General features: G+C 40.4%; 1 protein-coding gene across 1 annotated transcript in view; it reads right to left on the reverse strand.

The window, feature by feature from the left end:
• Positions 1 to 24,390, reverse strand: part of CCP110 (centriolar coiled-coil protein 110) — a 640,744-nt gene that overhangs the window by 530,862 nt on the left and 85,492 nt on the right. Inside the window, exon 2 of the mRNA XM_044089754.1 lies at positions 7,543 to 7,696. Coding sequence (XP_043945689.1) covers positions 7,543 to 7,686 — 144 coding nt within the window. The 5' untranslated portion in view covers positions 7,687 to 7,696. The remainder of the gene's footprint in view (positions 1 to 7,542; positions 7,697 to 24,390) is intronic.

A 24,390-nucleotide genomic window follows, 5' to 3' on the forward strand; every position in this document is an offset into this window, starting at 1 on the left:
ATGAGCATCTCCAGGTATGTTAAGGAGACAAAAATAAGGCAGTGGAGAGATCAATTAATGTATAAATACTGTACAACTATGTAAATGTTACTGTTCAGATTAAGGAAAAACTGATCCAGAATATTAGCCGTTGCCTCCACATTAGTAAATGTGTTAGCTGCAAAAATACTCTTATTTCCCCTGCTGTACCAGACATTGCATGACGTTGTCCCAGGAGATGCCAGGTCATCGGGCCATGCTCAACATTTCATGAACTCGGGATAAGCAATTCACAAGGAAACAATTGGAGGATACATGTATGTCTCCCAAATATACAACAAAATCTAGAAGATTTTTGCCTGGAAATGCTTACGTAGATATTTTTATACCGCAAGTAGACTCCAGAGACTTTTTCCTCAGGCAGACAGTAAATGTTGGAGGTGTGAAAGGGAAGAAAGAGGTAACTGGGAACATATTTTCTGGGAGTGCAGTGAGGTGGCAGACTTTAAGGATTCCCTGCAGGATGCACTGTCTGAGATGGTGGGTGGGCAGATTGGACTGATAAGGGACATGATTTTTCTTAGCTATGATATAGAATCGGAATTGCCTAGACATGGTAAGGCCTTGCTGTGTCTAATAATGGCAGCTGCCAAAAAAAGCAATTACTAGAAATGGAAAACAAAATCTAAACTAACTATACTGGAAGTGGTGAATATAGTAACAGAGCTAAAACAACTATAACGGAAATCTTTAGAAAACAGTAGGAGCAAACTGCATAAGAAAAAAAATGGGAATTGTGGGAACAATACATACAAAGAAGGAATGAGGTAAAAGGTGGCAGGACTTAAATGAGTTATGTAATGTTTGAGTGAGAAAGATTGGATAGATTACAAGGATGTATAATGTTTGCAACTGGGAGTGTGTCAGTATGGTTTGTGATGTAAAATGTCTGCGACTAGGATTGTGTTGGTGTGGTTTGTTTTCATTTATATAAATGTATGATTGCCTATGTAGTAAGTGATGGTTTAATAAAAATGTTTCTTTTTCTTTAAAAAAGTCAGGAATTGAATAATTTATGTAATATTGCTCAGGTTATATGATATATAACAATATATCTGAAGTATAATGTTTGTTGTGTTAATACAGTTTGATTACTTTTATATGAATGTAAATGTGCCTATGTAGTAAGTGATGGTTTAATAAATATGTTTCTTTAAAAAAGGTCAGGAATTGAATAATTTCTGTAATATTGTTCAGGTTATATGATATATGACAATATATGTGAAGTATAATATTTATTGTGTTAATATAGTTTGATTACTTTTACATGAATGTAAATTTGCCCATGTCACAAGTAATAATTCAATAAAGGTGTTTGAAAAAAAATAATTCATGGACTCCATTACACCAACATTGTGGACCGATACTGTGTAAATAAAGACACCATCTAAGAAACTGGGGCATATGTTGGCCTCATCTGCAACCCTGGGGGATTCATGGAATACCTATCCCAGTGGATAGTAAGATATGTTTGCATATTAGCTTCAGAGATCTTTCAGTGACCTACTGGGGACACAGTGGGGGCATCTCAGGCATTAGCCTTAAGAATACTCTATCAGTGTCTTGATGCCATGCTTCAGCATATGGGGGAGCATGTATGATTCCCACATACCATAAAGGAGAGAGTCAACATCATGTTGGATTTCTACAATATAACCTACTTCCCTAAAGTACCAGTGGCCATAGAGTGTACCCACATTGAAATAAAGGCCCTACCTGGTGAACTGGGAAGAAGGTACATGAACTGCAAAGGATATTACTCCATCAACTGCCAGGTGGTTTGTAATAAACAGGATATCATCTGCAGTGTAAGTGCTGGCCACCCAGGTAGTCATCATTACTCCCGCACATGGCATCTGTGATCTGTACAAACAGTTTGCAAGAGGGACTTCCCCCTGGGCATTCTGTTGGTGATGTTGGATATGCCCTGGAACCCTGGCTCATGACAACTATAGGAAATCCACAATACAAAACAGACCAGGTACAATAGTGTTCAGTCACAAACAAGGACCGTTATTGAGTGAGCCAGTGACACAGCAGGTAGTTTTGTCACCTCACAGCAAGAGGATCTTCGGTTCAATTCTCAACTGGGGTGTCTTCTGTGCAGAGTCTACATGCCATCCCTGTGTTTGCATGTGCTTTCTCCAGATACTCCTGTTTCCTCCCACATTCCAAGAACATTAAACTGGACACTAAGCTGACCATAGGTATGACTGTGCATGCATGTGTGTGTGTGTGGCATGGAATAACAACCGTGGTAGGGCTAGTCACTCAGTGGGATGTACATTGGCTCTATGGGATTGTCACTGTTGATGTGATATCCCAACCTCACATGCAAAAAATGGGAAAAAAGGGTTGTGAATGGATGGATGTTTGAGATGCTGAAGGTGCACTTTTGCAGTCTGAATTCATCTAGTGGTTCCCTGCAGTATGAACCTGTGTGTGTGTGTGTGTGTGTGTGTGTGTGTGTATACGCAGTGTTACAGAATATTATACTTAGAAAGAAGTTATAGCAGGGTGAATACTTGCAAGAGCAGCAGTCTGCAGCACACCAGACAGATGAAGCTAAGTCAGATGAGGTGTCAGTTGAGGAGCCAGCAGCAAGGGATGACAGAGGTAGGTACATTATGCTGTGGCACTAGCAAAGCAGTAGAGGCTTGCACTTAGTTTAGAACATGGCAGTCAAGCATATGCAAAACCAGCACCATTCTGTGCATATACATGCACAGGCTGCCATGTGATACATCAGATATAGACAACCCCAATAACAATGGACAATGGGTAGGGAACAGTTATTATCATTTGCACAGATGGATAAGGGAGCACAGCAGTGGATGAATTTCACATGGAAATGTGCGAGTGTAGAGGATTATTAAAATAAAAACATGTCGTGTGTATTTTCTGTTATGGGGGTACCTTTAACATAAAAGCCTTCAGGAAGGATCAGCAGTTGTGGAAGTGTGTGTGTGTGTGTGTGTGTGTGTGTGTGTGTGTGTGTGTGTGTGTGTGTGTGTGTGTGTGTGTGTGTGTGTGTCTGTGTTTGTGATGAGGCTGTGATGGTGTGCCTGTAGATCTGCTGGGATACAGTCTCAGCAGTAGTTACTCCACTGAGACTTCATGTACTGGAGTGGTCCAGAGCATGCATGACAGAGGTTTCAGCTTCACATGCACTCCCTCACCCATGACAGCTGGAACTACCAGGAGTCACACTGAATGTAGCCCAATCCTGGCAAGATTCTGGCGTGCTACATAACCAAGAGAGATGCCTGCCATGAGAGATGCAGCTGTTGTGACTTTCAAGACCACAGAGACATTTTCTCCTAGGTGTAAATACTTCCACAACAGATAAAGTTGTAGAAGAGCTACCACTACGGGAGTGGGATCTTGGCCATGATGGCTATCATCTGTAGATTTAGCTGTTGACCAGTTTCATATACAGCTCTTCATCTCTGGCAAGCAAGATATGGAACCTTCCCCTGTAATAAATGTAATTACTGCACCTTCGTTGACACTGGAAGTAGATTTCTACATTCAGATCCAAAGAAGGAGTTTACCTTCAGAATATTAGCTAACTGTGACAGTATGAATATTATATACTTGTCACACTGCACAGTCTGTCCTGCCTTCTACGTTCCTTCCCCTCGACCTTTTCCACTTTTTTATACTTTTATATTGTATGTATGTCATCACAATGAACAAAACATGCTGGAGGGATAGGTTCCTGACCCAGAGACTCCCCATACTCTGGAACAGACTGCCCATACATGTCAAGCAGAGCGCCTCATTGGCCCTCTTCAAAAGGAACCTTGATGATTGGATGTGAGATAGGAAATTCACCCTGTGGATCATGTCAGTCACCCTGCTAGACAGGGGTCCAGAGAAGTAAATATTGTGGGAAGAAATATCCAGGGAATTGTTATGGCTAGGCTTGCATAGGCCCTAGGGCCGATAGCCTAGTACCAACCTATGAACCTATGGAATGACAATGCGAAGGCTGAGAGACCGGATGAGGGAGCATATATAGGATATCACCAGAGGAATAGAGACAAATGCCTTAGCCAGGCATGTGAGGGACCATGATGAGACACACACATTTTTATTTTTAGTAATAGATAAAGTCTATACCGACAATAGAGGTGGAGATGTTAGGAATAGAATAGAAACTAGGGAACTAGAATGGATTATAAGGCTACGAGCTAACATTGGGGTAGGCATGAATGACAAAATTAATATTAAACCCATTCTTCTAAATAGAGATTTAAAGAAATAGTAGGTAGTACCCCCCCTCTCCCCTTGACCTTTTATACTTTTTTATAATTTTATATTGTATGTATTAAGTTGTATGATGTGATATGATGTTTCTATTTTCAAGCTGTTTTTAATTTTAAGCTTTTAAAATTTTTCACACTAGGTATAAACTTTTTATACTAGGTATATGGTTTTAAGGATTAATTGGATACTTGATGGCAATGATAAGCTTGGTATAAATGCTGTGTTTTACTGTTCTTTGATTGTCTGATGAAGTGGCTGGTGCCACGAAAGCGCTCACCTCTTTTACTAATAAAGCTGTTATTCTACATAGCCGTGGCCGCTACCTCCTGCTTTGTTTTTTACTGTTCATAAATGTAAATATACTTATGTCACAAGTGATAATTCAATAAAGGTGTTAAAAAGGCCTAAAGTAAGGCAGCACAATTAACATAGTATATAAGTTTGTGGGTGTAATAAAGCTGAGAGGTGACTGCAGAATTCAAGTTATCTAAGAGATGGTAAGATAAATTAGTGACATGTGCAATGGGTGGCTTTCAAGGCAAACTGATCTTTTACAGTAAACTGACTCATGCCTGGACAAAGTTTATGTAATAAGCTTTATAAGAAGATGACTAGAATGATCACCGATTTTTGCAGCAGGGGACAGCAGGCCTACCTGGTATTTTCTCCCTCACTAGGAGATACTGAGGAAAGGGGAGTGACTGGCCCAAAAATGATAGAGGAAGGCTTGATTGTTGGCAAACAAGGAGGAAAAAAAGAGCACATAAGCCTCTAACAACAGATGTGGTAAAATATGTCGCTCTCTAAGCATGTGGTATCTCAGAATATCTCCCCTACGCCAAGGTAATTCAGGGTTACATTTGGTATGTATGTAGAATTAGCAGAGAGATGTGGAGTGTAAAGATGTGAAGCCCCTTGAAAAAAAAGCACCTAAGTTGTGTTGGAGTGGCAGAAATACAATTGTGTTTTTATGCTTTTGGGCATTGCAATGCAGTGTTTCACAGTTCTGAAAGACAACCCTGTCTCCTTTGGTTTCTGGTCATATACTTTTCCCTTCAACTCATATACCCTTCTGATGCCTTCTACTGGATTTCTTCTAGCAGCCTTACATTCCGCTCCTTATATGACCTTCAGAATGGAAAATTTACAAAGCTGTGGCCTAAACAGGGCCCAGTAGTGCAGAAGCACTTCTATTTTTGCTTTCCCAGATGATAACATCACAGCATTCTACCAACTGCGGTCGCTACCCTTTTTATCTTCTGGTAGTCTAGTCAAGGTTGATCAACCACCAAAGATCTAGTTCCTGCTCTGATATCACCAGTTGTACTTGCCCAATTGACATTTCACAACAGAATTGCTATTGCCCACATATAGTACTAAACATCTGTCTGAATGAACCTCACCTGTCATGTTTCATCCTACTTGGTCAACCTTTCCAACATCTTCCTTAGATTCTTCCATATCTTCCAGTATCACACCTAACTTTAATGTAATAAGTGAAGACGCTGATCCTTTTCACTATTCTTTAGTGTTCCACTGCTGCTCTATACCTCGCTTAATCAGACACATTACTGAATACAGTACTATGTTTTAGAGATCTAAATGAACTGAAAAAAGGTACAATGATTCCTTATTAGAAAAAAAATCACACAGTTGGAAAAATACTCAGAAAGGGTTTTAGAAATTGTCATTCCATTCTGTTTCATACAGTTCCGTTTGAAAGTATATGCTGGATAACCTTGCTAGAGGAGGTAAAATTAAATCCAGGAACCTAACAGTTAAACTGAGCATCAATAATGCAAAAACTGACAGACACATTTCATTACACATTCCAAGATTACACAAAATGTTTCCACTTAGTACAGAAGTCTGATATTAAACTCCTTCAAAACTAACCTTCAAGTATATATATTTAATAGAAAATATCAACATGAGATTAATGCAATCAAGCTTCTAAGGCCAGTAGGTTGCAAGCTTGACAATCGATACTAAGAACCTACTCCCGCAGGTATGTCGGAAATAAATCCACTGAAGAGTGCTGGACCCACGATCAACCCTTGTGGAATCAACTTATACTTTCGTTATTCTCACATTACCCCTCTCACCATAATTCTACATGTCCTAGCGTTCAATCATGCAGTAGGCAGTCTAATTCCTTAGCCTCAGCCTTGGTCTTACCCTTAACCCCTTGTTTTCTTATCAGCTGCCTGTACCAGCAAAAGCCAAACACCTTGGTGGTGTTCAGATGTACCTGCAGGTACGGTCTTTCCCCATCATGTTCACCTGTAACAGAGCAATAAAACTGCATCTGGGTTAACTAGTAGCTCGTTTCTGTCCATAAAGTTGAAAAAGTTGCAATCAGGGAGATTGCTATCCTCCCGGAAAGCAGCAAATTCCATGCTAACAGGTCTGTAGTTTCATGGAATCTTCCTTTTCCCCAACCGTATACAACAATGCCATGCTAGTCCTAAATGACTTATGCCAGGCACAAGAGCATTTTGTATTTGGTGTAAAAGAGAATGACAGCTGATTACAATTTACAGACATGGCATACCTGCCGGTCAGAAAGCTATTACAGCCTGCTTGTATGCTCATGAGCACAAAAAGTAGTACAAGGACAGGCTGTCTAAAATACATTGCAGAACAGGAAGTACAGCTGGCTCCTTTAGCAGATGACGAATAATCAATGCAGCTGTCCACATATACAGGGCAAGATGTCCTGTGTTGATATCAATAAATGTCACACCACTGGCTGAGTAGCATGGCAGACACTGCAAACCCCTCTTCCACCCACAGTTCAGAATTGTATTTCCATATCCCATCTCCACAACTCTAGCAACATTTAAATAAGCAACATATGTAGCGATGTATCTGAACTATAGGGCTACGCTGTGGGAATACCATGTATCTGAATGCCCAGCATAACAGGACCTCTGTTGCAACTGACACAAATACCTTCCACTCTTTATTTAGCTTCCGCTGCACAAAAGAGCAACCACTAGCTCTAACCCATGTAGCTAGGCTACTAACAAACCAGGAAGAGTTTCAAATAACACACATTTTAAAATATGAATAAGCACTTGTACTCAGGATACAAAGTAAAACACTTCCACGTGGAAAACTAAGAGACAGCATAAGTAGTGGAAGTCCCAAGAGTCCTTTGTCTCTGCAAACATACAAATATTACAAAACACGGTGATTAGAGCAGTAACTTTTGAAAAAAAATCTCACCAGGGGTGCAAGCACAGCGACTCCATGGAACTGGATAAGAGAGATGCTATTCTGCTCTGAAGGTGCAAAGGATTCATCTTGTGACAAAACTTCTTCCTGGATCCTGGTAAGGTGCATTGCACAGAACTCCTCATAGTTCTCCATTCTTACTATACTGCAGCATAAACAGAAAGAGTTCTCACTGTTAACAAAGGTGCAAAGCAAAGTCTTTTATTAGCAACATTTTATCTTCAGTAGTCTCGCATTACTTAATGCTACAGTGCCTACAGATTACACCATGGGTAGTAAAGTACAACATACTAAGTGCCAGAAAGTTAAGCAACTCATGCAGTCTCACAGGATTTATTTACATCACTGTTTGTTGGCCAAGCAATCAAAATGTACTTTTTTACAGACAAGACATCTCCTGATAAATGCAGCTTACTTTTCCTAAAGCAAACTCAGACAGGCCTCAACCACACCCTCATCGCATACATCAGTATGCAAAAGAATACAACACTGTAGTTTCTTTTTTAAATGCTTATAAAATATTTCAAGTTGCTGTTAGTTATCCTATACAGATCGAATATCGAAATTAAATGATTTTGCATTTCCATGTATCAAAGGCTCAAAGTAAAAATTAACAATGTACATATATCGTATCAGCACTAATTCTCCCTTAACTCCTCTTTGCAGGGGATTTAAACTTCAACAGTTTCATGAACAAGTCTGCTCAACTCTCTTTTATTAAATTATTAAAACATGACAGAATGCATGCATGCATAAATATTTTTTTTTTAAACTAAATATAAGTGTTACCCCTCATGAAGGTAGGGTTGCTGCAAAAATCACAGTGGAGACTACTTACTTGTACTATCCAGTTTTAGGTACTCCTTTTGTGTGGGATTTAAACTAATTCCATTAATAGTTCTGCTTAACTAATAAACTCTAAAAACGAACATTCCACCATCAATTTAAATAAAATGGGATATTAGGTAATCATTCTGCTATTTCAATATTCTGGGAGAGTTCTTCATAACCATGGATGACACAAGAATTACTTGGGTTATGTTCCCGCCCAATTATCATCACCTATGCATTTTCATCAAGCCTCCCCTGTACAACCTTTAACCCTTTTCTCCTACCACACCTCCATCTTTCCTGCCATGTATTTCTTCACTTATTTATCTCCTGTTTGTCTTTGCCTTTCCACTAACTTTGTTGCTATACTTCAGGTTATTTCTGAAACCACAGTTCTAACATGTGTTTTCTAAATGCATAATATGTTCATAATACGTTCATATCCTAACTTGACTTTTTTTTAAACATTCCATGGTGTTACAGCACCTTGTACACCACAATAGTGTGTGCATATTATTTATTCTTACACCCAGAAAGAAAGTAATATCAAGAAACTTTCCTACAAGGTTTCTAAATCTAGTCTTCAAATACACTTTGAATGATTAAGTATAAATATTTAATGAATGACTCATGGGGCTAGAAGGAAAAAATGACTGCAGTAATAATCTGTATAGAAATCATGAAAGTTTACTTCTGTATATAGCGTAGATTTGTCTCCTTCAAACATAAGTTTTATGCAGAACTTTGCTTCTTTCTAGAATGGGTAGTAGATAAACACTACCAGGTCTCCAGCAGTAAAAGCCATACCAGAATTCCATATTCCTTAACGTAAAGGTCTTCTATGACAGTCCACAATTTGCTCTGCAGAGGTACAATGAAATACAATTTACCATCTAAATAAAGATAGATGAACATAAGTTTGAAAATAGATGTTTGCTTTCAAAAATAGCCTGTGCTTTTGTATACTTTACAACTGTTTTCAAAATGAATACATAAAACCACTCATTCTTTAGAGTGCTTGTATTGTTGCATATACTGTTCTTATCAACACTACTGCTTAATTAAAAAAACACTACTGCTTATTCTTGACTGCATTTTGAGTTCATGCAGTATGACAGATAACATTTCTCCTGATGCAAAAAAAATATCTTTTGTCTTTCCTGGAATTTTTGTTTTTACCCAGTTAACAAGCTATAATTAAAAAAGAAAAAAAAAGTCTTCCTGCCAAGAAGCTGCCAATACATGTGCTGGTAAAAATCCAAACATTTCAACAAAAAAAAAAAAAAAACTGTCACTGACTAAAATGTGGGAGAAAGGAAAAGTTCTCAACACAGAAGAAACAAAAATAAAGAAAATTATTATGTAATGACTAGACAGAGAAGAAGCTAGTTAATGCCATCATTGAAGAGATGTTTTGTGTTTTAAACTGTTATCTCCAGCATTCTGTAAAACCTTTTCCCTAATAGTATAAAGACCTTTATGGAAGTTGATCATGCTCTAGAGGAAAATGTGCAATTCCAACAGAATTCACAGATTTCAATAACGATGGGCATCTCCATGGAATGACCACCCCCTCAAATTAAAATGCACCGGTCAGGGCAAAGAATAGAAGTATGCCAGTAAAACCATTCCCCTATGCTCATAATAAAAAAAATGTTTGAATGCCACAAGAATGCTCAGGGTTAAAAAATAAAGTTAGAAACAACTGGGACTTGAATGAGCTGACAGGTGTACAACAATCTGACAACCTGGAGGAAGACCAGTCCAGCCAGCCAGCCATCTACAACCCCCCTTTTTCCCATTTTTTTCATAAATGGGGTCGGGGTGTCACATCAATAGTGGTCATCATCTAGAGCCAATGTTCCCACCACCAGGTGACTAGCCGTGCCGCGGTTGTTCTTACAAATCACATGCATTCACATCTACGTCCAGTTTAGTGTGTCCACTTACCACATCTCTCTGCAATGTGAGAAAAAACTAGAGCACCTGCAGAAAACCCACAAACACAGGGAGGACATGCTCAAAAGGTACCCCACATGAGAACTGAGTGATCACTAAGTTATATTTGCAAAGTGGAAGAACAGAAAAGCATAAATCCCACTACTAATGATTTCTTATCTAACTGGCATCATTAATTTTCCAAATGTACACCAAAGCACTGAGGATGACGAACAAGTAATAAACAAGCTGATAAACTCTCTGTCATCTGTCAAGTCTACTAGAAAATAACTAAAAAAGGGGAGAACATTATGAAAGCAAACACTGCATAGAATTTAAATCCAGGCAATTCAGAAGAAGCCGGTATACAACCAAGAATGACACTGGTTGTTAAGGATTGCTGTTTTACTTAAAAGTCTGTTTGTAATGATGAATGCTTACTTAATGTGACTTAGCCAGTTCACATATAGCTGTACTACTATTAGACATAGCTCTCAACCAATCAAGAACAAATCTCAACAGAATCAGGGACACTTTTAAAGATATTAGTACTATTAACCTAAGATATTGACATAATAAGGGATTGTGAATTAATACACATTTTCTGTATTGCTCTAGTTATTTTTTTCAAACACCTTTATTGAATTATCAGTCATGGCATAGGCAAATCTACATTCATGTAAAACTAATCAGACTGTAGTAACATAAACATTATACTGCACATATATTGCTATATATCATATAACATAAGCAATATTACAAAAATTCTTCAATCCCAGCCTATTTTTAAACAAACAAAAAAAAAAAAAAGAATCATTAAACCATCACTTACTACATAGGCAGTCATACATTTATAGAAATGAAAACAAACCACACCGACACAATATCCTAGTCGCAAGCATTTTACATCACAAACCATACTGACACACTCTGAAAGGGTAGCTAAGAAAAAGATGTTGGTAAGTCAGCTCCAAGGGCTAGGCACATGCAGGTACAAAAGTTCAGGTAACTGTAGGTTATAGTCCAATCCAATGTACTTAATACCAGAAGTTATAAAAACACTGCTTTATTCACCAAGCCAAAATAAAAGTAAAACGCTGCACCAGCGTTTTTCGTTCTGATAAATATCAGAACTTCTGCACACTCTGAAAGGGTCTCGGTAGCGGCCTGTGAATCCACAGAAGTGGGCATCAGGGTCTGTAAAATCGCCTCACTGATGACTGGAGAACTGATGACTAGTTTGATGGAAGCGTCGTCGGTAGGTTTGGACCTGTGCGGTCTGTCTCTGTCTTTATCTTTATGTTTTTTCGGAAGATCTGCTGTAAGATGGCTTATAGAAGCCATATCGGAATTCAAGGACTGTAAGCGAAAATATCTGGCTACAATAAGGGCTCGACAATGGATAGTTCTGGCGTTGAACAAAGCACAGAATAGACAATGGGAGACATCATGGTCTGGGCCTAAACAAGTGATGCAGTAAAAATGGAAATCTCAGTGTGGTATTTGCTTTTCACAGGCGAGACAATTAACTTTTTCTGACATTAGTTAGTGCAAGAAAAAAGGATCCCCAATGGGGTACTTAGCTTTAGAAGACTTCAACTTCGATTCGGTAGACGAAACTCTGGTAGCAGCCGACCGGCACTTGTGCGAACTGCTTCTGCTTTGGGCTCCACGGCAAGAAAGACTGATGTAATGGTGCCGGCTGCCTTACTTTATACTACTGATGATCTGACGTCAGTCCTGAAGTGACAGCAACCGACACAGAAATACTAAGCCTCTGGTATTCGGGCCGGCCAAGGGCTACCCTTGGCAGGGATAACCCAAATGTGATGACTGCATCACTGAAACACAAAGAACATCATAAAGAAGACAATCAGAGAAGATTTGTGTTACTTAGGATTTAATGAATGAAAAGGAGGGCTACTTGCTTTTAGAGAATGGGTGACCTGCACATCTTCACACTGAGTGAAGAAGAACACCCTGCTGGAGAATGTTCATTGTACAAATAACGCCCAATAAAAAACAGGTCTGCCACTTCATGGTAGTTAAACTGCTGTGAAGCTCTGACTGAAAGAAGGAAATGTCAGACATTTTTTTACACTCACTACACAAAACTTCATTGTTTAGTGAGTGTAAAAATCAAAAAAAGTAAAGAAAGCAAGGGTTACATTTTGTGTGTGCGTGTGTGTGTGTGTGTGTGTGTGTGTGTGTGTGTGTGTGTGTGTGTGTGTGTGTGTGTGTGTGTGTGAGTGTGAGGCCATCACACTCATTACCTAAACAAGTACAAATATCTAATGTCTGACATTACTGACTCACTTTAATCCTCAGTGATGTACCAGCAAATCAAGCATTATATGAGGGACAGAGCAGAAAAATGTGGCCTGCAGCATCAAGCCTCTTAACACCCAAAGCATTACTGCTTGCATACTTACAATACTTCCTAATAGGTAGTAACCAAGGGTAATCTACTCACAAAGCTAAGGCTACTGGAGTAGTGAACATAGTACAGCTCTGTAAGTAAACTTACCATAACGGTAGGTGTTCGAATGATCACTACTACAGTAACTGCTCCCTCCCTCCATTCTATTATTTTTAGGATGCTGTTTATGCCAGGGTGTGGACACCTTTCTTTTCCTGGCATTCTGGCATTGTCCTTTCAGGGCTTGGCCTCCCTCTCTTTGTTGGCATAGAAGCTGTGAAGGTCTTGGCACCCAAATCTGTCTATTTAGTCATCTCAGCTAGACATGACTAATGGCTTAGGTGCATGGAAGATGTCCTGAAGCTTTGGAAGCTAACCAGCTGTTACATCTTATACAGGATATATCCCATAAAGCTACAACTACCTAAGCAGTGATCATTTAAACATCTATTCTTGTGGTAAGTTTACTTGCACAACTGTACCTTCTGGCATTTCACATTGCAGTCCCCTTTCCTATTTCTATTCATTCAGCTATGTTATTAGTCAATGATTTATTTATAAAGTCTCTAGCATGCAAGTCAAACTGTTCTTTGGCTGTTTCCCAATGTACCACCTTTTCTGCAGAAATTATCTGCTCCCAGTATCTTCAATTCTTAGCTTTTTATCCTCCAACTTCTCCTTGCCCCTCCTCTCTTTGTCTCATTTGATACAAGTATTCCTAAATGGCGAAAATACTTCCTCCATTCTCTTATCTGTTTTGTTTAGAGTGCATTCTGCAACCTTGAGTATACAATACATTGTATGCTTATCAGGATATTCCCTTATTACCTTTATCGAAAATTTACTGTGGTGGTGGTGCTGCGGTAGCGTTGTCGCCTCACAGATAGACGTTGTCCTGTTCGATTCTCAGCTAGAGCATCTCTTGTGTGGAGACATGCGTGAATGGGCATACCTTCGTTGAAGGTTGTGCATCAGAGCTGGCAACTCAGCACGTAAAAATCTACTGCCAATCATTAGCGGACCAGAGTTCCGCTGTGGTGACCCCTAACTGGGAAAAGCCGAAAGACACAACAACCTTTTTCGAAAATTTGAGTCTTGTTGTATCTCTAAGTAGTTCAGTTTGAGTCAAAACATACAATTTCATTTAATTACATATGTTTTAGCCTGACAAGATAAACTACTCAGCTAAATTTAGTTTTATAATATCCCTGTATATTAGGTGTTCCCAGTCCCTCTTGTTCCAGCAACAGACTTAATTTATCAAATTTAACACTTGTTCTTTATCTTTCCTGTGTAATATCCCCCAATTCCCTTTTGATTGCCATGTACAATTTCTCCTGTTGATAAAATAGTGTATAATATTAAGGAGACTGTAAACATTTATTTACAATCCAGGGTCAATGTTTTTTTTTTTTTTTTTGGTTATAAACACCTTTATTAAGCTACCACTTGTGACATATGCAAATTTATATAAAAATAATCAAACTGTATTAACAAACATTATACATCACATATATTGCTATATATCATATAACCTAGGCAACATTACATAAAGTGTTCAATTCCTGCCCCTTTTTTAAACAAGAAACATCTTTATTAAACCATCATTTGCGACATAAGCAACCATACATTTATATAAATGAAAAGAAACCACACCAACACAATCCTAGTTGCAAGCATTTTACATCACAAACCATACTGACACACTCCCAGTTGCAAACATTATACATCACTTATAGTCTACCCAATCACTTTCAGTTAACATTACATAGCTCATTTAAGTCCTGCCTTCTTTTAAACCTCATTCCTCCCATGTATTGTTCCCACAATTCCCATTTTTCTTATGTAGTTCGCTCCTACCCTTTTCTAAAGATCTCACTTCCAGTTGTTTTATCTCTGTTACTATATTCACTACTTCTAATATAGTTGGTTTAAATTATGATTTCCATTTTCTAGTAATTGCTTTTTTAGTAGCTACCATAGTTAGACACAGCAAGGCTTTTACCATGTCAAGGCAATTCCAATTCAGTATCACAGCTAAGAAAAATCATCTCTCTCGTCACACCAAACTGCCCACCCAGCATCTCTGACAGTGCATCCCACAGGGAATCCTTAAAAGTCCACTAACCCATTGCACTCCCAGAAAATATGTTCCCAGGTACCCCTTTTTTCCCATCACACCTCCAACATTTCCTGTCTTCTACCCGAAGAAAAATTCTCTGGAGTCTGCTTGGGGTATAAAATATATATGTAAACATTTCCAAGCAAAAATCCTAAATCTTCTAGATTTTGTTGCATATTTGGGAGACAAATATATATCCTCCCATTATTTCTTTGTGAATTGCTTATCCAAGCTCGCTTCCCAATCCTTTCTAACCTCCACTGATTGATTCTTATAGTTAACATGCAATATTTTATATGCTCTACTAATTATTTATTTCTTTTTTTAATGGCAGCTTCTGTTCTAGATTCTACTAAAAACTATACCAGTGCTAGTCTTTCATTTAGGACCCCCCTATTTTTTTCTCTTTGCCTATACTCTATCAATCCTTGATAGGGAAGGCACTCTCTACCCTGCAGTCCAAATAAATTCTTGGCGTCATCCCATTCTATCATCTTTCCCTCTCTAGTTATTTGCTCCCATTACCTTAGTTCCTTTGCCAGTTTTTTCCCAGTAAATTCCAGTCCCCTCTTGCCTGTTGTCTATAACCCTAACTGTAGTCTTCCCTATCAGGAGAATCCACTTTCTCCATTCCCATGTTGGCTTAGTTCTTAGGATACTTTCTGCTACTTTATGGATATAATATTCTGTATGATTATTCTTATTCTCATTAAAGACCTGCATCCAAAATCCCAGACTCTCCTTGCTTCTTGATCCCCCTCTTTCATCATCATCATCATCCCTTTCCTCTTTGAATTATAATTTTCCGCTTGTTGTATAGGAGCCTTAATTACGTAGCTCTGAAATACCCCTTCAAATCAGGTAATCCCAATCCACCCTGTTCCACTGGAGGAATTAGCTTACCCCATTTGACTCTTACCATCTTCCCCTCCCAGATAAAGTCCTTCAGTTCTTTATTAATTGCTATTCACAACTTCTCCTCTGGTGGATAAAAATATGCCTGACTTGTGTATATGACTAACGGGACTAAAACATTTAACTGCTTGTATCTTACTTTCCATATCCATATAACAGAGCTTCCATTTTCTCAGTTTTTGTATTATCTTTTGTTTAGTCTCTTCCCACATATCCTTAGCTGCCACACCAGAATTATTTTTAATACATACACCCAATTACTTCATTTTATCATGTCCCCATAAATATGGATATTGCTGAACTAATTCATATGTGGGAACATAATTTACTGCTATTGCCTTTGTTTTAACTTCATTAAATTTGTATCCCATAAAGATCTGAAATTGTCTCAAAATGTTCCACAACACCATATCGTCTCTTTCTAGTTTTGTCAGGTATAAAATAATATCATCTGGAAATACAGCAATCATCATCATCATCCCCCCTTTTCCCCCATTTTCTACATGGAGTCAGGAAATCATGTTAACTGTCATCATCTCTCTCGATTCAGTGCCACACTCCTGCCTTCTTTGACACTCATGCCTCACTGTTGCAGATCTTCTTTCACACAATCCATCCACCTCTTTGCTGGACATCCTTGTTTCCTCTTACTTTCTTCCTGTCTCTCCCAAATCTTCTTCACCAGACTGTCTTCTGCTTTCCTGTACATGTCCAAACCACCGGAATCTGTTCTCTTTGATCTTTTCTGCAATTGGAGCAACTTTGGCTTCTCCTCTTATGTCCTCATTTCTTCATCTGTCCCACAGAGTGCATTGTACCACCCTTCTCAGGCACTTAATTTCATCACCTCTAGCTTGTTTCTTCATCTGCTCTGCCTTTACTGCCCAGGTTTTTGTACCATAGAGTAGTGTTGGTCGCACCACTGTCTTCCACACCTTACTTTTCTGTTCTTTGGCATTCTTCTGTCACAGACTACACCTGACACTCTATGCCAGCTGGCTGCAGCCCCTCTGATTCTAGCTTTGACCTCTTCATTCAGACTTGCCTTCTCCTCAACCAACCCTCCCAGATACCTGAAGCTATTTACCTGTTCAGCAATCTTCCTTTCTATCTTAATTCTCAGCTTATTCTTATTTCCCCAGTTTGCTGCCATTACCACTGTCTTATCTGTGCTTAGTTTCATCCCATGTGCCTTCAGTTTTGCATTCCATTGCTTTAAACTTTGCTGGAGTTCTTGCTCGGAGACTGCCTGTAATACCACATCACCTGCATGCAGCAACTATGTTGATGTGTCCTCTCCAACCTGTTTGCTAATGTAGTCCTTCACCAGTAGGAACAGCAGCGGGCTCAAAGCTGGCATTTGTCTTACGTGATTGAACAGGGAAATGTTCGAACACGTAATAATCGACCCCTAAACGTCAAAACGCTGTAATGTCGAACAGCAAAAAAAACATAAAAACACTCTAAGTGGGGGGGCAACCCCCCCCCACACCCCCCACTACTTAAATATACCAACTCCGAGATCACACTACAGTGTAGACAATGGAAAACTTCCATGTCCGCACTGTACGGAGATCTCCATTGAACCGTTCGACTTTCCAATGGTTCGACATTTAGGGGTCAATTATTACATGTTTGAACATTTCACTGTTTGATCACGTAATATAGACCCTCAAAGCTGAACCCTGATGTACACCCATTCCCACTGGGAACCCCACTGTAAGGCCAAACACTGTTCGTATTTGAGTCACTGAGTCTTTATACATAGCCTGCACTAATTCTACCAATGTTTCTGGGACTTCGAACCACCGCAGCACTGCCCAGATCAGCTTTCTTGGGACCTTGTCATATGCTTTCTCCAAGTCTAGGAATGCCCAGTTGGACACTTTCCTCATCTCTAACTTCTTTTCAACTCACTGCAAACATTGGGTCAGTTGTGCTGCATCCTGATCTGAATCTGAACTGCTCATCTCCCATCTTACATTCTACTACTCTGCATATTTGTTTATCAATCTCCATCTCAAAAACTTTCATGTAGTGTGACAGGAGTTTGATTCCTTAATACTGCTCACAGCTGTGGATATCCCCTTTGTTCTTGTACACTGGCACAAGTGTGCTTATTCGCCAGTCATCTGGGATACGCTTTTCTCTCCACACTGCTATGAGTACCCTCAGGAGCCATTTCCCCCTATCTCACCCAGCATCTTTATCATATCTGCTGTGACCTCATCTGAGCCTGCTGCTTTCCCTGACTTCATTTTCCTTAGTGCTATTCTTACTTCTTCTAGGGTTGGCTCCTCTTCTCTCATCGTATGCTGTTTTGGGCAGTACAGCTTCTGTGGGGTTTTCTTCATTCAGAAGCTGCTGGAAATAGTCCGTCCATCTGCCTTTGATGTCCTGTGGACTGGTAAGGAGGTTGTTGCTGGCATCCCTTATGAAGGGTGTCTGACTATCTTCATTATCTTTCTGTCTTTGCCTTGCAACCTGACACAGTTTCTTTGTGCAACCTAATGAGTCACTTTTCAGAAGTTGGTAGAGTGCCTCTGATGCCCTATTCTTTGCTATTGCATATTCCATATCTATCAATTTTGGCATTACTTTTGCCATTCTTTAGCCATTATTGAACACTTCATAATCATGGTTTAGTATTGAAATAGACCTGTATGGAGCTGGATTTGATGGATCTTTACCTTCTTTAGGTGTTATAGCTACCACTGCTTTCTTCTAGGATGATGGTACTTCTCCTCCTCATCAATGTTCTAGTGAGACTAGCCCTTTGACTGGGTAAAAAAAAACGAAACCCAGTCGTAAAAAATACAGTTGTGTACACTTACCATAAATGTAGATGTTCGAGTGTATTCACTGTTGCAGTCATCACATTTGGGTTATCTGCCTGCAGGTAGCCCTCAGCAGGCCTGTATACCAGAGTCTTCGGATTTCTGCATCGGATGCTGTCTCTTCTTCCATAACGTCAGGTCGTCAGGGGTATAAAACATGCAGCCGACGCCATTACATTAGTTTTTCTTGCGCCAGATGTCAGGTGCCCCCACAATAGGAAGCAATTACATGGTATGGTAAACCCCCATCAAAAAGCAAATACACCAGAAAAAATAAATATACCAAACAAGAAGGAAAGGTAGAGCCAAAAGAAGTCAGGGGACTGGAGGGAGAGTAACCAGGACTGCAACAGTGAATACACTCGAACATCTACATTTATGGTAAGTGTACACAACTGTACTATGTTCTTCGTGTTTCACTGTTGCAGTCATCACATTTGGGTTGATTCCCAAAGCTAAGGAAGGGAGGAGGAAGTTAAGGAGCATTAGGGCCAGCTATTAAGCCCTGTAAGACTGCAGTGGCAAATCCAGCTCTGGATTTAGAAAAGATACGCATGTGGTAATGCTTGGTGAAGTTATGTACAGAGCTCCAGGTAGCAGCTTCTAGGATGTTCCTGGTAGGGACTCCTCTGAGAAAAGCCGTAGAGGTAGATGCAGCCCTGGTGGAATGTGATCTTATCCCCTGTGGGTTAGGTTTTCCATGGTGCTTGTAGCAGAAATCAATGCAATGGGATATCCACTTAGAAATGGTTTGCTTTGAAATGGCCTTCCCCTCTGCCCCTGCAGCAAAGCCAACTAGCAGCTGTTCAGATTTTCTGAGAGGCTTAGTCCTGTCCAAATAAAATCTAAGTTGTCTGTGCACGTCCAGAGAGTGCAGTATTCATCCCCCTTTGTTTTGTGGATTAGGGAAAAAAGTAGGCAAATGAATGTACTGATTTAGGGCCACACTAGACACCACCTTGGGCATAAAGGAAGGATTAGTCCTGAGAGAAACCCTGTCCGCATGGAAGATAATGAAGGGTTCCACTGCCATGAGGGCCTGTAATTCAGACATTCTTCTTGCTGAAGTGGTGGCTAGAAGGAAGCCTGTTTTCCAAAAAAGGAATTTCAACTCTGCTGTTGCAACTGGCTCAAAGGGGGGGGGGGGGTGAGCTTTTCCAATGCAAAGTTAAGGTCACAGGCTGGAGTGGGAGCTCTCCTGGGGGGTCTTAAATTTTTGGCCCCTCTAAGGAATTGTTTTACCAAGGGGTGAGAGAAGAGGGATAGCTCAGTATTATAATGTGCTGAAATGGCAGAGGCATGAATTTTAAATGATGAGAAGGACTGGCCCTTGTGGAGCATTTCTGTTAAGTACTGTAGAATATGAGGTAAGATGGGCACCGTTGTGCCCATCCCCTGAGCCTGGCTCCAGGAACAGTATCTTTTCCAGAATGACATCCAGCACCTGCTTACTGAGGGATGCTAGAGGACAGCTGAAGGAATTAGCCAGGCTGCAAGGTTCAGGGTTTGAAGCTGAAGGTGCAGAATCTGGTCTGCCTGCTGGGACAGTAGGGAAGGGGTCTGTGGCAGGTGCCATGGTTGCAGCAGTGTCATACTGTGCAAGAGGGGGTACCAGTGCTGGCAAGGCCAGTCTGGTGCAATCAGTATTGTCCTTGGCTTGTCCTGTTTGATCTTTAGTAGAACCTTTGAAAGGAGAGGCAGAGGTGGAAAGGCATAAACCAAGAGGCTTTCCAAGGTAAAGGACAGGGCATCCACTTTCCAAGCTTGACTGTGGGGAGTTCTTGTGGAGAATTTGTTCAATTTGTAGTTCTGAGTTGAGGCAAACATGTCTACCTCTGGAGTCCCCCATTTGTTCCTCAAGAGGTTGAATATTTTGGGTTCTAGTTTCCATTTGTGTGAGTCCATGAGATTTCTGCTTAAGTCGTCTGCCAGTGAATTTAGTTTGCCTGGCAGGAATTGTGCTTGTAGGTGTACTTGGTAGCGCAAGGCTGTGTTCTACAGAGACATGGCTAGTCTGCAGAGAGGGTACAAGTGGGTTCCCCCCTGCTTGTTTATGTACCACATAACTGTGGTATTGTCTGTCTTTACCAATAGTCGTCCTGGAAGAATATGGTCTTTGAAGGCTGTCAGAGCATTCTGTACAGCTAACGTTTCTTTTTGATTGATATGCAGGTGCTTCTGTCTCGGGTTCCATTTGCCCTGAATGCACTGCCCTGCCATGTAAGCCCCCCATGCATAGTCTGATGCGTCTGTTGTTAGGGTTTGGGCGACAGGGGGTAGAGTGAAAGGGAGTCCCTTGTTGTAGTAGCAAGCCTCTGCCCACCAAAGGAACTATGTCTTCATACAAGAATGATAAAAATCATTGTTTCCAGGTCCTGAGAATGTTGACACCATAGGCTTTTTAGATACCATTGGAGTTTCCTCATATGCAGTCTTGCATATGGAATTAGTAGAATGCAAGAGGCCATGATCTCCAGGGTTTGCAGATAGCTGGGGTTTTGTGGCCAATAGTTTGAAGTAGGTTGTCAAATAAACTTGCTTCTCCCGAGTGAGGAATGCCATCTGGGAAATTGTGTTCAAGCTTGCTCCCAGGAATACAACCTGTTGGCAGGGTACTAGGTGAGATTTCTTTTCGTTGATGGTGTACCCCAGTGAGGTTAGACGTTTCTTTATGAATGCCAAGTATGGGTAAATTTGAATATTTCTCTGCCTGCAAAATGCAATGGCTGGAGCTAGACACTTTGTGAATACCCTGGGCACAGTAGATAAGCCAAAAGGAAGTGCAGAGAACTGATAGTGCATGGAGCCTGCCCTGAAGCGTAGGTATTTCCTGCAAGATTCCCTTATTGGGATGTGCAGGTAAGCTTCCTTTAAGCCTAAAGTTGGCAGCCAGGCATCCTTGGCTAGCATAGGAAGAAGCTATTGAAGAGTTAACATTTTGAATTTTGGAACTACCAGAAAGGTGTTGAGAATAGAGAGGTCCAGGATAGGACACCAGGAGTTGTCTTTTCTTGGTACCAGAAAAAGTCTTGAATAAAAACTGTGTCCCCTTTGTTCTGCTGGGACAGGTTGAATAGCCCTAATACTGAGAAGAGAGAGAACCTACTGTTGGGCATCCTCCCATTGATTTGGTAGGTCTGTCCAACCACTTGGGGTTGGTAATGTGTGGAAGTGGAATCTGTATCCTTGGGAAACTATGTTCAAAACCCATTTGTCCTGGGTAATGAGTTCCCAGTTTTTTGCATGCAGGTCAAGCTTTCCTCCTAAGGGAGCAGGTAGTTGAGCAGGGCTTGGAAGGGCTAAGGTTAAGTCATTGTGCCATTTTTCCATAAGGGTGGCTTACTACTCCCTGCTTTGGAAGTGGGAGCCCTCCACTGCTTAGGTCTGTGCGTAGCCTGAGACTGTAGCCTAGGTGGTCTGCTGTTCCTGGGTTTGGACTGAGAAGGCCTTGGAGGGACTGGAAAGGACCAGTTCTTTGAAGGCCAATGCCTACTGAATCTGAAAGGCTGTACTTGTAGGAAATCTTTAACAGTTTGCATAGATTTAGCTTTTTCCTCCATCATTTTGAGTACTTCTTCTGCTTTGTTGCCAAAAAGGCGGTCTTGGTTTAAGGAAGCATCCAGTAATTTAGCTTTAACATGATCTGGCAAGTTTTGTTCCTTAAGCCAAGCATGCCTTCTAATTACAGACCCAGTGACAGAAGCCCTGCAAGATGCTTCTAAAGCATCAAAACCACATTGCAAAGTATGTTTACCAACTTGTTCTGCAGAATACATTAAATCTTGCAATTCTTTGTGTTCAGCACAGTCAGGAATCAACATCATTTTCTGTTTAAGTAGTCCCATAATATGCTGCTGATAGTTTAACATATGAAACTGGCAATTTAAAGCCCTAATGGCCAAACTAGCAGAAGTTTATACCTTATAAACCCATCTGTCTATGGCTCTAGAATCTCTGGAAGGGGTAGAATTTTTGGCAGCAGTAGCCTTAATGCCTTTTGGTCCTTGGAAAATGGTCTCTGGATCTGCAGAAGGATTCTTGAAGAGGAACTTGTGAGAGTCAGGTATTCTGTAGTACCGGTCAGGTTTTCTGGGAACTGGAAGTAAAGTGTTTGGGGTAAGGCTAGATTCCAAGAAAGCATAATCTACAATGTCCAGAACAGGAGGGATAGCTAAAGGCCTGTGTTGAGGCAGGAGCAAGAATTCCCCAAGTCTCTTTTTGGACTCAGAGTAATCCTGGCTTTCCCAGTGGAAATGCTCCCTAAGTGTATGCAAGGTTTCACCGAAAGAAAGATCTTCTGGATGGGAAGCAGAGAGAATGGAATTCTCTGCATCAGAATCCTCATAAGTAGATAAGGGCATTTCCTGGTAATCAGAAGGAGCAGAAATATCAGATTCCTGATCAGAAGAATCATAAAGAAAATCAGATCTAGGTTTCTTAGTGGGGGAAGGCTGGTCTTCAGCCATTCTAAGCATTTGTTTTTGAGGCATATGGGCCTGAGCCTGCGGTTTGGTCGTCAGTTTTCTAGGCATAGTGCGAGTCTTTGGCCTGGATAAAAATGATGGCGTCTGTTTAATATGAATGTCTGTAGGCCTGAATACACCCTCAGAAGCCGGTGCCTGCACAGCAGCTCTGGACCAATTCAAAGTAGACATCCGGAGGTTCCACAGTCAAAGAAGCATCTTGCAGCATGCCAGACTCAGAATGGGTCTCAGTGGAAGCCTGCAAATCTGAAGTAGTGGGTATCAGGGGCTGCGAAAGCGCCTCACAGAGTACCGGCGGACTGGCGACTAGCTTAACCGAAGCGTCGTCGGCAGTTGTGGACCTATGCGGTCTGTCTCTGTCTTTATCCTTATGTTTTTTCAGAAGATCGGTAGTCGGATGGCTTAAAGCCATTTCAGAGTACACAGATCGAGTACGAACGTAATTAGCTGCAAAAATAGCCCGACGATGAATAGTTCGGGCGTTGAATAAGGCACAAAACCGACAGTGAGGGACGTCGTGGTCTGGGCCTAAACAGGGGATGCAGTACGAATGAAAATCTCTATGAGGTATTTGCTTTCCACAGGTAAGACAATTGTTAACTTTTACTGACATCGGTTAGAGCAAGAAAAAGGATCCCCAACAGAGTACGTATCTTTTTTTTGAAGACTTTGGGTCTGAAACTCGAAGATGAAAATTTCAGGAGACCACCGACCAGCACTTGCAAACTGCTTCTGCTTCGGGCACCACATGGCAAGAAAGACTGATGTAATGGCGTTGACTGCATGTTTTATACCCCTGACGACATGACGTCATGGAAGAAGAGACAGCATCCAATGCAGAAATCCGAAGACTCTGGTATTCTGGTCGGCTGAGGGCTACCTGCAGTCAGATAACCCAAATGTGATGACTGCAACAGTGAAACATGAAGAACATCGTTAAGATGCAAAGTAGACAACTCAAAATCAGATAAATTGTTAACATTCCATTACAATTTATCTGATTTTGAGTTGTCTACTTTGCATCATTTTTGATCTAAAAATGTTTATTTGCAAATTAAAGTTGAAATACATAATGCAAGATGTGGCCATTAAAAAGGTTATTTCTAAACTTTCCACCTTTCATCCTGTCTTACATCCTACAATAAAAACTTTTGAATGTTTGAAAGTTTTTGTAAAAAGGATATTAGGAGTATTTTAAACTATATATAGAGCATATTTTAATATGTGTATAGAAGACAGGAAAGCTTTAATGGAATTAAAAAATGAATGTAGCCTAAAATTTATGAAGGCTGA

The sequence above is a fragment of the Protopterus annectens genome, chromosome 12.part0, assembly GCF_019279795.1.
Source record: "Protopterus annectens isolate FY-2018-M chromosome 12.part0, PAN1.0, whole genome shotgun sequence".
NCBI classification, from domain to species: domain Eukaryota; kingdom Metazoa; phylum Chordata; order Ceratodontiformes; family Protopteridae; genus Protopterus; species Protopterus annectens.